Genomic DNA, 14,171 nt, shown 5'->3' with positions numbered 1-14,171 from the left:
AAAATCCTGCAACAATATGTCATCCTTCCTGACTTTGAAAATAAAACCGAGGCCCTTTCTAATCAAAACTGCAAAGGACTGACCAGGTTAATTAATTCTGACAGAGCATCAAGGCAATCCAACAGGGAAAAGATAATCTTTCCATCAAATGGTGTTGGAACAGTTGGATAGCCATATGCTCCCCGGCCCCCCAAAAATGATCCTTCACCCTTAACTCAACCATATATAAAAAAATTAACTTATAATAGATTATAGACCTAAATGTAAAAGTCAAAACAATAAAACTTTTGAAAGAAAACAAAGAAGAAAATCTTAGAACCTTTGGGTTTGGCAAAGATTTCTTAAATAAAAACAATGAAAGGAAAAATTTAATAAACTAATTTCATCAAAATCAAAACTCTGCTCTTCAAAAGATACAGTTATGAAAATGAAAAGATTAAATTACAGACTGGGAGTAAATATCTGTAAAACATATATCTGACAAAGAACTTGTATCTTGAATATATAAAAAACTCACAACTTAATAGGAAGACAAACTTAGAAATGGGCAAAAGATTTTTAACATGTACATCATCAAAGAAGATATAAGGGGCTTCCCTGGTGGTGCAGTGGTTAAGAATCCGCCTGCCAATGCAGGGGACACAGGTTCGAGCCCTGGCCCGGGAAGATCCCACATGCCGTGCAGCAACGAGGCCCGTGAGCCACAACTACTAAGCCTGTGCTCTAGAGCCCATGAGCCATAACTACTGAGCCCGCATGCCACAACTACTGGATCCAGCGCGCCTAGTGCCCATGCTCCACAACAAGAGAAGCCACCGAAACAACAAAGAGTAGCCTCCGCTCGCCGCAACTAGAGAATGCCCACGCACAGCAACGAAGACCCAACACAGCCAAAAATAAATAAATAAAATAAATAAATTTTTAAAAAAGAAGATATAAGGATGGCAAATACACACAAAAGAAGATGTTCAGCATAATTTGTAATTATGGAAATGCAAATTAAAACCATAATGGGATACCACTATACACCCACAAGAGTGGCTAAAATTAAAAGACTGACCATATGCAGTGCTGATGAGGATCTGGAGCAACTAGAACCCCCATACAGTACTGGTAGGAATATAAAGTGGTACACAACTTTGGGAAACAGCTGTAAACATACACCAGCCGTTCCACTCCTATTTACGCAAGAGAAATGAAAGCATAAGTCCACACAAAACCTGTACATGCGTGTTTATAGCAGCTTTATTTGTAATAGCTAAAAACTAGAAACATCCCAAATATCCATCAATAAGTGAATGGGTGAATGAATTGCAGTATGTTCACACAGTGGACCACTACTCAGAAATAAAAAGAAACAAACTATTCATGCATGCGACAACATGGGTGAATCTCAAAATAATTATGCAAAGTGAACGAAGCCAGTAAAAAAAAAGAGGCATACTGTATGACTCCACTTCCAAAAAAAAATCTAGACAATACAAACTACAGTGATAGAAAGCAGATCAGTGGCTGCCTGGGACTGGGAGAGTGACAGATTACCAAGAGGTTTGAGGAAACTTTTGAGGTGATGGCTATGTTCATTATTTGAATTTCATGATGATTTCACAGGTGTACAGTGGATATGTCAAAACTCTTATTGTACACTTTATATGTATTTTATTGTATGTCAGTTATACCTCAATAAAGCTGTAAAAAGAAAAACAAAAAACTTACAGAAAAAAGTCCTCTTCTTCATCTGAATCATCTTCCAAAAGATTTCTCTGTCAAAAAAAGAAAAAGACTTGAGTTTTTAGATTCCAAGGGGCTTACAAACTGTCAAGGGCAGAGTAATGAAACAAGTTCTATCCTGGTGAAATTTCTTAACTCCAAGCTTCCAGACACAGGGAAGAGTAATTACAGGTGCTTCACTGGAAGCTAAAAGGTATGGAACCGCAATGCAGACTTTCTAAGAAAATGCTTATAAGCCCGGAATCCTTTGACTGACCACAAGGTAGAGAGGTCACCGAAGCTGGCATGGGAGTGAGGGAAGCAGGCAATCAGGGAGGGGCAAGTCCTTCCTCCTCCCCCTGCCTTCCAGTCTCTCTCTATCAGCAGAACCTAAGAAGCAGCTGGGGGCAAAGGAGAAATGTAGCTGCAGAGTCCAACTCTAGCATCGGAGAGAAGAGTATAGAAGGTAGGTTTGGAGCTGAAAGACAAGGGTTTATGAACTGGCACAGTCCACCTAACAGCTACTCAGCCTACGAATAGCCCTCTACACATATTTGAACTTCCAAACAAAAACAACTTTATACTTTTACCTTGTAAGATACAACTGTTTTTCTTAAAATGAGGAATGTCTCACCTTCTCCCCAAAAGGGGAAGATATAAAGTTCCAAAAGGAGGCTGAAGAAGAGCAAAAACCAGACCTTTTCAGCATGCAAGAACTCCAAGAGTACACAACTTGTAGGCCGAATAACGGCTCCCCATAGATGTCGACATCCTAATCCCCGAAACCTGTGAATATGTTTCCTTGAATGGTAAAAGGAAGTTTGCAGAAATTATTAAATCAAGGATCTTGAGGTGGGAAGATCAATATAGTGGGCCCAAAGTCATCACAAGAGTACTTAAAAAAGAGAGAGGCAGAAGTGTGTGTGTGTGTGTGTGTGTGTGTGTGTGTGTGTGTGTGTGTGAGAGAGAGAGAGAGAGAGAGAGAGAGAGAGAGAGAGAGAGAGAGAGAGAGAGAGAGGGGTTGGAAGATGTCACCCTGCTGGATTTAAAGATATAGGAAGGGGCATGAGCAAGGAGGTCAGGCAACCTCTAAAAGTTGGGAAAGGCAAGGAAAGAGGCTTCTTCCCTATAGCCTCCAGAAGGAACAAGGCCCTGCCAGTGCCTTGATTTTAGCCCAGCAAGATCCATTTTGGACTTCTGGTCACCAGAACTATAAGATAATAAATTTGTGTTGCTTTAAGTTTGTGGTAATTTGTTAAAGCAGGAAGCAAATACAACACCCATTTACCTTTTCTGAAGAAACTACTCAAGGAATTACACCAGCTAAAAAGAAAATTAAATCAGAATAAAGATCTTAAGATGGAGATTGATATACTCAGTACATCTAATAAAATGTGTGGTCAAATCTAAATGGAAGATGATTGTGAACTATAACTTACAGCTATGGAAAGAGAAAAATGCATAACATAAAGAAAAATTCTAAGAGAATCTAACACTCTTCTCACCAAGCCCACCAGCAGGAAGTGGAGAGTAAAGTGAGGGAGTTAGAAGCAAAGTAACACGCTCATCTTGGTGGGGAGAGGAGTGGAGAAGTGGGAGGAGCCTGGAAGTGGGAGGAGCCTGGAATGAAAAAGTAGTGTGGAGGGGCATCGTTTTGGGCATGTTGAGAGAGAACACAGATTTAAACATTATTGTTAACATATAAAGTTAATTAAAAAGAGAGAGGGAAAGAGGAAGAAAGGGAGGAAATTTTTAACTGCCTAGTGGTCCTGGGGGCAGGGAAAAAGTGAGGAAAAATAATCAATCTAGCTAAAGAAGTTAGGGAAAAGAGGGAAAACGTAAGAAATACAATGGATATCATTATCTCTATATATAATAATAAATAATACACAAAGAGTAAGAAAATGAAAAGAGGATGTGTTCAATATTCATTTAACAAACATGTTTGAGCATCTTCTATGTACTAGGCACTGTTCTAAGTACCAAGCATCAGCTTTGGACAAGACAGACAAGGTCTGAGCTCTTACAGAAAAACACCTGACGGTGATGAACGTTATGCAGAGAATTAAAACAGTGATGGGATAAAAAGTGACAGGGTGACTAAGTAAGATTAGGCTGTCAAGGAAAATCATTCTTAAAAGGTGAAATTTAGGCTGAGATCCAAACAATAACAAAGAGCCAACCAAAGATCAGGGTGAAGAGCATTTACTGCCAGCAGAGGGACTAGCAAGTGCAGAAAAAGTCCAAATATATCAGTTACCTTAATAAATGTGAATGGTTTGAATGCTCCTCCTAAAAGTAAAAACTATACATGATTAGAGTTCAAAAAAATTGCAGCCAATATCTGTTTATAAGAAATTTACCTAAGATAAATGTTAAATAAAGGATAAAAAAAAAAAGAGAGATGAAAGATATATCAGCACATTCTAACAAAAAGAATGTTAGAGTTAGCGAAAGTAATATAAAGAGATTATTTTAGGACAAGCATTAAACAATCAAATAAGATTTTACAATGACAAAATGCACAATCCACCAAGATTTAACAGCAATGAATGTTTATATGTAACAATATAGTTTCAAAACACATAAAGCAAAAGCTGCTCAAATTATAAGAAGAAATGGATACATTCAAAAATCATAGGAAAGCTTTAACATATCCTTCAGAGATGGAGAAACCAGGAAGACAAAAAAATAAATAATCTAGAACCGTGTACTCAGCAAATATTATTTTCAAATATCCAAGAAATGAATAAGCAATAAAAGAATTTTAATAAATAGCCCAAACTAGAAATTACAGAGGTCACATTCTCTGGGCATAATGCAATGGAAATTAAAACAAATAAAAGGAAATTTTAAAACACTCTTCTGTTAAAATGTTAAAAGGTAAATGCAAACTTAACAAACTATTTAGAAATGAATGACACTGGGAACATTACAAAACAAAATCTGTAGAGTATGGTCACAGCAGTACTTAAAGGAAAATGTGACCTTAAATCCATTTATTTATGAAATTACAAAGACTGAAAACATATAAAATAAGTATTTAACTATTAAGATGAGTAAATTTCTCCTAAGTCACAAACAACCCCAGAATCTCTAAAAAAAAAAAAAAAATTCATGAATTTGATTACATAAAAATTTAAAACATAAAGAACATACAACATCATACACAAGGTTAAATGGCAAGTAACAGGCTGGGAAAGAAATCTGCAACATACTTTCAGACTAAAGGGTCTGGTATATACAGAGACTAAAGGGTCTCTCTTATATAAAGATCGCTGACAAACTAGTAAGAAAAAGACACATTATAGAAAAATCATCAAAGGAGAGAAATAGACAATTCCTAACAGAAAAAGAAATGGCCAATGACCACATGAAAACATGTTCACAGTCAATAATATTCAGGAAGATACATTACTTCCTTCAACAAATATTTCTAGCTAATAAGTAACAATCATTACATTTACAATACAGTTTATTTGCCTTAGAGGATGATGATACTAAAGTGTGTTTATTATAGTTGCCCAATGAGAAACACAATGAAAACAAATGTCTTTATACTTATTCACTGAACTAACACAAGAGCTAGGGATACATTATCAAAAAAGGGTAATGAGATACAATGAGATGTCATTTCACACCCACTACACAGATAACAAGTGTTGGTGACGAGAAATTGGTGGTGAGGAGAAATGTGGAGAAATTAGAACTCTCATACACAGCTGGACAGGAATGTAAAAATCGTGCAGCCACTCTGGAAAACAGTTTGGCAATTCTTCAAAAGGTTGGACATAGAGTTACTATAATACCCAGTAATTCTACTCCTAGGTACTTACCCAAGAGAAATGAAAACATATGTAATGAAATGAAATGAAAATAAAAACTTGTATGTGAATATTCATAGCAGTGGTATTCATAATATCCAAAAAGTGTAAATAATCCTAAATGTCTATCAACTGATGAATGAATAAAGAAAGTGTAGTATAGTCATATAATGGAATACTATTCAGCAATAAAAAAGAATGAAGTACTGATATATACTACAATATGGATGAACTTTGAAAACATTATGCTAAGAAGCCATTTACAAAAGACAACATAGTGTATGCTTCCATTTATATAAAATGTCCAGAATAGACAAACCTATAGATTTGTGGTTGCCTAGGGCTGAAGGGATGAGGAGAACAGGGGATGATTGCTAAAAAGTACAGAGTTTCTTCTTGGAATGATGAAAGTGTCCTAAAATTGATTGTGGTGATGGTTGCACAATTCGGTACTAAATACTAGTTACTAAAATCCACTGAATTGTACACTTTTAATGAGTGAATTGTATGGCATGTGAATTATATCTCAATAAAGCTGTTATCAAAAAAGTGTTATAGGAAAGAGGAACACAATTTTTTAAAGTTTTATAAAAGTAATTTATAAATTCTTAGAACCAATCAGTTATCAAATTTCATGATCTGATAAACATTCAAAAGGAGGACTCTATTTAAACAGCCAATTTCTTTTTTCAATTCTGCTATCTAATATCCTATTTTTACAATAAATTGCAGTAGTATTCAACCAACAATGTATAAAGAAAGTGCCATAGTTATGGTCTTAGAAGTAGAACTGATTGAAACTGTATATTTTATATTTTTGAGTAAATAAAGCTTATTTTAAAAAGTTTACTAGCAGTTAGTCTATTGGTGGATTGTATCCCCCGTCACGCAAAACAAAAACAGACACTGCATAAAGAGTCAGAATAAAGGGATGACAAATGATTCCTGTACTGTATTTCAAGATACTTCTAAATCATAAGATGTTGGACAGAGGTTCTAAGGTTGTGTGAAAAAGGAGCATGTAAAATGCAGTCAAACAGACTATCTGCTGCTTAAGGGCAGAGACCATGCCCTCTAGTTTTTAGCACAATGCCTAGCACATAGTAGGTAGTCAATAAACATCTGTTGCATGAATCAGAAAATAAAGGAATGGCAAGAAGATAGGAAGTGAGGGAGGGCTTTAGGTTGCTGGATGAAAAAGAATAGCTCTAATTCCTTCCCTCAATAAATACTTATTGATTACTTATTCTAAAAGTAGCCTATCTACAATATTCATATCAATGCTTTCTTCCAAAATGCTGCATAATTTCTATATTTATACAATCCTGCACAGAATGTTCTGAAATAAACTAAAAATTGAACATTATATAAAAGCTGCTCTGGACTCTGTGGCAACTGTAGGACCAGAATCCTTTATCTGCAATTCCAAAATCTAAAAAGTTCTGAAAACCAAGAGATTTTATAAGCTTTGGAGTCAAAACTCATTTGGAGGAAAATCTTACCTGAATTGATGTTAGCTAATTTATATACTTAATTACAATAATCAGACATTCCACTGAGAAATATTAATATGTTTGGAGGTGCTGCTCTAGACCCCCAAAAGGCTCTTGTATAATGTGCACTAACTAGCTTTGTAAAATCTGAAAAATTCTGAGGAACTCCAACCACATTTGGCTCCATAGTCCTAAATAAGATATTGTGTATTTGTACAAAATTCCCTTTGAAAGACTAGAAAGAAGCTGGGAACATAATTTGGTCAACAATGGAAATAGAATTTGGTTGAGTCCCAATCTAAGTAACATATATTTTTTAATGTTTACTATGAAGAAAACAAATAGGACTCGAATATAGCCATAAATATTAGATTATTCTAAAACAAATTATTTACAAAGGAAAGAAAAGATATTTTGAATCTTTCTTTTTTAAAGATTAAGATTCTGAACTTACCCTTTCACTTTTCACAGAACCAGTGACATCATCATCATTTAGGTGGCGCTTAAACTTGGGAGGCATCTCTTTTAATGAAGAAGTACTCTTCTACTTCTCAGCAGAATAAGTCTTCACCACCTTAAAGAGAAAATAAATTTCATCAGATTTGAGACTTTGGGGTATAAGCTAAAGTACTGAAAACAGCGTACAAGGCCCTATATGGTGGGGCCCCTCCACTTCTCTGACTTCAACAGCTCCGTCTCACCTGCTCCACTCCAGTGACCCTGGCCTCCATGCTAGGCCTCAATACACAACAATTATTAAAAAGAGAAAATGGAGGTAACTTTTAGAGAACACGTGGGGGAAATTAGCAAAAATATTTTTATAAAATCAAAGAGCAGCTTGTATAGGAGAGGGGGAAAATTAGGAGGTTGTCCCCTTGCAAATGAGACATCAAGTGCCTAAAGATTTTAACTTGGAGTCAGAAGACGGCAGAACACTTCGAATTTTCTCACTTTTAGGGAGTTGCTTAAACAATGATTCTGTTTCCTCATCTGTAAAATAGTGATTTCTAGGCTTCTGCATGGAGTTGGGATGGTCAAATCAGATTAATACATACATGCAAAAACATTCTGTCAATTACAACGCCCTGTTCTAATGCATAACACTAGGTGCTCCAAGAAAAGGGGTAAGTTTGGAAAGTACTGGGTTAAACAAAGCCAGGTTTTTTGGTTTTGTTTTTTTTGTTTGCTACAGAACGTCTCACAGTCTTTTATGTACTAATTTGCATTATGATTTTCCAGGAAAATGCTTGAATATGCAATATATTCAAAATTTTCTTGAGAAAAAGCTGACATGCAAATACGAGTTTTCAGTATCTTGGACTAGAAGATGGATGAAAAATAAGAATAGCTAAAGTGTACTGAATGTTTTACTATGTGTCAGGCACTATGCTCGGCGACTTACACACATTTTCTTTTACTCTTTACAACACTCCTTCGAAGTAAGCACAAAGAAACTAAGAGAAAACTAAGGCTTGGTAAAAGATAAGTAACTAATAGTGTGAGTCACTCTACTGATTGAAATATCAGAAACATAGGCCTAAATTATTAATGGCTGTGCATGATCAATTTTAATATTTATCCAATTAGTTGTCTATCAGGTTATACAGTTCTGTTCTAGAAAGACCACTTCCCTGTAACAACCCAGCAGTCCTCTTTCCCTTTCCACAAGAAGAACCTCTAAGATTTTTAAGTATAATTAGACATTTGTTGGTTAATATCATACACTTAAAAAAGAATAAACAAGCCCAGAGTCCAGTTTCATAAACAAAATAAAGTAAAATTTTAAGTTGACTTCCCATCAAAACAAATTGATACACTTTTCTTTGATAAGAAATAATTTTCCAAAACAGAAACTTAACCACTTGTAACAAAAACCAAATACTTGCTACCTAAGTAACAGCTCTAGAGCTCTTCAATCTACAATATTTCTGTCACGTATATCTGGCATCTGACCCATTTTATTCCTCATACTTTGATTTCAGAATAATTCATTCATGCAGAAATGTTACAGAATGCATGGAGAAAAGGATGACAAAGGAAGCAACCGAAGAACTAGAGCTTTTAATTATACCTGTATTTTATTTATATTTTAAACCCTACAAAGGGGCTGCTTCAATATCCAAAAGCAAGTAACAGGGCGACTTACATAACATCTTTAGGAAATATACAGTAAAGCTACAAGTTTAATGATGAGCAAACCCAAATTCAGGTCCCATAATCCAAGAATCAGCTTCATGAAGGCAAGAAATCACTGTCTGACAAACATAAAAGCCATCAGCAAAGCAGCAGGCAGATTAATTAACTGTGCTTCATCAAGCACAGGGTAAATGATGATATTTGCACCAAATGACTAGTGGAAATAAACAACGCTCAGAAATTAGATTTATACATATTCTACTTAAGAGTTCTCCTGTACAAAACACATATGAATTCAGGTGTTTGGGTCTAGGTATATATGTAAATAAGAGAGCCTTCATGATGTAATTCAACATCACCAATACATTTTTAAAATGTCACATCACCATACGCTTCTTATGCCATCATACGTTTACAATTTCATGTATGTATTTTTTGAAGAGGCAATACGTTCTGTATTCAATGGCTTTACAAGTAATAAACTTCTAACCTGTTGTTTAGCAAATGTTGGCTTCTTTTTTGCTTTATGCAAACAACAAGCACACCAAACCCCCTAGTATTTCATTTCACAAAAAGCTTGCATCTGGGCAGAGGCTTCCCTTTTCCCAGCCTGCGTTCCCTTTCTGACTCCTCTTCCTCATCTCTCATCAGCAGTCTTGGTTGGTGCAGTTTCACGGAAATAAGTGACTTGGATGGACACAGCCTGAAGATGTTATTCACAAAACCTGTCAAAGTGTAATGATTCACCTCACCTTCCGGTCATTATAAACACAGCGGGGTTGGTGCTCTCTCTCCCAAGCCTTTTAATGGTGAAACAAATCCATCCCTCCAGCAAGCAGCTCCGCTCACCGCCCCCCCGCCACTCCCACCCCATCTGTCGCACCAGGCCACGTCCCCCGACATCTCCTAACTCTAGTCCTTTCTGCCCCAAGATCCCCACTCGCAGTCCGGGCTACCTCCCACTCTTCTCCAATCTTCCCCAGCCCCGCCACTGTTCTCTTCCCATTTCCCCAGAGCAGCCTACAATTCCCATTCTTCTCCCCCTTAACCGCTCCCCATCGCACACCCCAGTCCTGGTCGCCCTTCCTCAGGGAACCCCCGGTCCGACCGAAGCCTTTTCCCACTCTGGGCTCCCTCCACTACCCCCGAGGCCGGTCCCCCTGCCCGACGCGGACGTTGGGGGCGGCGGGGCAGGGACTTCGTCTCCGTTTCCTTCCTCCGCACATCAGCCCTTCCCGTCGGGAACAGGCGGGCGGCCGTACCTGAGTCTCCCGGGGAGCTCCGGGCAGCTCTCCGGGGCGGGCAGCACTGGGCGGGCGGAGGAAGGAGTGGGAAGCGGAGGAAGAAAGCGGGGAGGGGGGAAGACAGTGGGCGCGGACCCGGCGTCTACCGCTCCGCCGCAGCTGCACCCCCGCTCATCGAGCCGATCGGCGCTCCGCAGCCTGGCGCCAGGCGGAGGGAGCGGGTCCAGGTCGCGGAGATCGTCGAGGGAGTCGATCCCCCCCTCCGCTCTCTACCTAGAGGCCCTAGCGGACGCGAACTTTGGATCTCCGGGATGATTTTGTGCTTTAAGGGAGGAACAACAGCCGCGGGCTCCCGAGGTCCCAAGCCGAGGTCGGAAGTTCAGGGGAGGTGGAGGAAGCCCTGAGAAGTCACGCAGGGTGGGGCGCCTTAGGGCTTGCTGGGGTTGATGAGGCCTTAATAAGGTAGTGCTTTGTGCCTGGTCTATCCCCCGGCCTAAGGAAGCCTAGCAGAAAAACGAGGATGGCTCGAAGCCTGACGACCGGCTTCGGCTCTTCTTGGGCCTTTCCTGAAGTAAGGAGATGTGTGTGATCCCTTGTTTATAGCATCAGAGTTAGACTTGGAGAGAGATCTTCAGGGTTACTAATCCAGTCTCTTTATTTTAGACATCAGGAATCTCTCGTCCAAAGAGATTTACTTGACGTTGCAAAGCTAGTTGGACAGGTTTGGGACGAGGACTCAGTGTTCTTTCCCTTGTATGCTGTAGAGTTCTAACCTAAAATAACTGGGTCCAGACACCAGGCCGACACCAGAGCCTTCAGGTTTCAGGCGGGAATTCACTCTTGCACGTCCATTCCACTGTTCTCTTGACGCCGCCTATCTCCCCTCCCCCCAAGTTAGTAGCATATTTAAGCCTGCAGTGGCTGGGCATAGTAATCCAAAACAGTTCCAGTTTGTTTTTGCTTTCTCTTGTTTGTCTTATTTATCCATTCCTCCCACACACGCCCCAGCTGGATTGTTTTATCATTTTTTTTCCTATCAATTTTTCTGCTACACGTCATTTTTACTAAATATCTTTGGGTCCTTTGTTTAATACAGTGTTTTGATTTAGTGCATATTTAAGCCAAACAAACACTAATTGAAAGATACCTTGGCTAGGGCAATGACTCTCAAGTTAATTACGTAGAGTTGAACCACCTGGAAAGCTTTAGAAACGGATGCCCCGCCCTACTCTGAGATTCTGATTTAATTGGCCTGGGATGTTGAGAAACAGTAAGCCGTAGGTTGTCAATTGAAGCTTCTGAAAGCCTGATGTTAGACTCGCTCATCATCTGTGAGTCCACTACTCGGATCCAGGCTGACTTGGACTGAAATAGTCCACCTGGAAGGGAAGTTGCTTATAGTATGTTTCTCTGCTTGGGCATGATGATGAGACTACCCATCCACAGATAACCCAGAAGTTTTTTGGTTTTTGTTTTCCTGTCCACAGTTGACTTTATATCCGCATATCTGCTTGCTATGGGTGCTTCCCTGCATTGGTGCCTTAGCCAGTTAGAGCTTTAGCCAGTTACAGCCTCTGCCCTTCTTACAGAACAACTTAAGGCAATATGATTATTGACCTGTACTGGCATGTCATTGCATAGCTTGTATGAATAAACCATTCTTTTTGGGTTTTTTAACCATAGTTCTTTAGTTCTGCCAAATATTTTGGTATAATTGGTTTGGGGAGGTCTAATGCAAGCCCCACCCTTTAATCACCTGAACAAAGTCTCTTTGACTATCCCCAACATTTCTGAAAGCTTAGAAAATGTCCTTTTACAGTTAATATGAATCAGATATACCAGTTATCCTGAAAGAATATAAATAGCACTGGACTTAAAGTCAGAATGGGGTTCCAGTCTCACCAATTTGAATTATTTGATTTTCTCCTACCCTATTTTCTCTTTTTTTTTTTTTTTTTTATTTGTTTATTTATTTATTTTTGGCTGTGTTGGGTCTTCGTTTCTATGCAAGGGCTTTCTCTAGTTGCGGCAAGCGGGGGCCACTCTTCATCGCGGTGCGCGGGCCTCTCACTATCGCGGTCTCTCTTGTTGCGGAGCACGGGCTCCAGACGCGCAGGCTCAGTAGTTGTGGCTCACGGGCCTAGTTGCTCCGCGGCATGTGGGATCTTCCCAGACCAGGGCTCAAACCCGTGTCCCCTGCATTGGCAGGCAGATTCTCAACCACTGCGCCACCAGGGAAACCCCCTATTTTCTCTTTATTAAGCTCCAATTATTCAGCTGTTGGTCCTCTAATTTTCTTATTTCTCGTTCAATTTTAGACCTTCACCCTTAGTGGGGCCTAATATCCTCCTCGCCAGAGATCCTTTGTTCTTTCTTTTCCGAGATCCTTTCTTCAAGGACTAAATCTCTGGACTTCTTCTGGGATGCAGAAGGGAATCTGAGCATCTGATTGATTCTTAAATAGGCTTTCTATTATTCCTTCTGTTTTTAGCCCACACCATGCTCAGAGTTATCTGGTGCTTTCAATTCCCTTATGTGGGGTTTAGCTGTGTGAATTAGGTTGCTTCATGACCTGCTTAGGATTCCTGTTTCTCAAGTTGGCTAAGATAATTGCCACTAATTCATATACTTTGCAGGTTTCAATATTTTGTTGCTATTATCTTCTCTCCCATGAGGCAGAAAAAAAATACAAATCAGTTATAAGCCTGTGAACAATTGTTCAGCATCAGTCAAAATGTAAATCAAAATAAACAATGAAATGCCATTTTTAATCTGTCAATGACTGGGAAGGAAGGAGTTAAGCAGCAGATCTACAATCAGTTCTCTCCCTTTAGAGGGAAATACTCCTAGGAGAGCAGGCAAGCATGCAAATCTTAAAAGTATGGTAATAACAGACTTCCTGGCTACAAACTAGTATTTACTAGCAGGAGAGTTTGTATCTATGGAATTCCTTTAGCAAGATGTCCTTGGGCTGGGATTGATTATAGAGACCAATTGTTGATCAGTTAATTTAAAAAGTCAGTTAAAGCAATAGGTCATAAAAATGGCAGATATACTTTAACTTTTTAATTTTTAACTCAAATGTGTAATTATACATTCACTCACTAATCTTTGAATTAGGGCCAAGACCTTTTATCTGAGCATGAATCTGTTTGTTGGAGCACCTCATTGTCTTTATTATAAATTACTTTGTTTAAATTTTCTTTTTCTTCAAAGCAGAGCAAGAACTTAAAGACACATTTGAAGCAATTTGAGTGCCAAGTCAATCTAGATTTTGTACAATTTTTTCCAAAGTTTTACAGATTTTTCTTACCCATATCTAGTTCTATAGTAATTTATTTGTTGTTCACCTTCATCAATTTAGTTTTCATGGAAACAACTTTTTATTGGTATTTCATTGGTTTGAATATTTAAATTCCATAAGTATAAGAGGCATAAATATTTTAGGTTACAAATACAAATTGACTCTTTTTTTTTTTTTTAATTTTATTTATTTATTTATTTTTGGCTGCGTTGGGTCTTCGTTTCTGTGCGAGGGCTTTCTCCAGTTGCGGCAAGTGGGGGCCACTCTTCATCGCGGTGCACGGGCCTCTCACTATCGTGGCCTCTCTTGTTGCGGAGCACAGGCTCCAGACACGCAGGCTCAGCAATTGTGGCTCACGGGCCCAGTTGCTCCGCGGCATGTGGGATCCTCCCAGACCAGGGCTCGAACCCGTGTCCCCTGCATTGGCAGGCAGATTCTCAACCACTGCGCCACCAAGGAA

The 14,171-nt window shown here is 38.9% G+C and overlaps 1 protein-coding gene across 6 annotated transcripts in view; it reads right to left on the bottom strand.

Annotated features, from left to right (window-relative positions):
• Positions 1 to 10,684, bottom strand: part of VAMP4 (vesicle associated membrane protein 4) — a 29,747-nt gene extending 19,063 nt beyond the window's left edge. The window contains exons 1-4 of one of the 6 annotated variants that reach the window (XM_082439137.1): positions 10,554 to 10,682; positions 9,654 to 9,888; positions 7,482 to 7,601; positions 1,717 to 1,763 (exon numbers count right to left, since the gene is read on the bottom strand). In XM_082439137.1, the coding sequence (XP_082295263.1) occupies positions 1,717 to 1,763; positions 7,482 to 7,547 (113 nt within the window). In that variant the 5' untranslated portion in view covers positions 7,548 to 7,601; positions 9,654 to 9,888; positions 10,554 to 10,682. Of the gene's footprint in view, positions 1 to 1,712; positions 1,764 to 7,481; positions 7,604 to 9,653; positions 9,889 to 10,425 lie in introns of those variants that run through there. The other 5 variants (XM_082439139.1, XM_082439135.1, XM_082439138.1 and 2 more) reach the window with 5 other exon arrangements.
• Positions 10,685 to 14,171: the final 3,487 nt, after the last annotated feature.

The sequence above is a fragment of the Balaenoptera physalus genome (genome assembly GCF_965194825.1).
Source record: "Balaenoptera physalus genome assembly, chromosome: 1".
NCBI classification, from domain to species: domain Eukaryota; kingdom Metazoa; phylum Chordata; class Mammalia; order Artiodactyla; family Balaenopteridae; genus Balaenoptera; species Balaenoptera physalus.
This window is presented reverse-complemented; position numbering and strand designations above follow the sequence as displayed.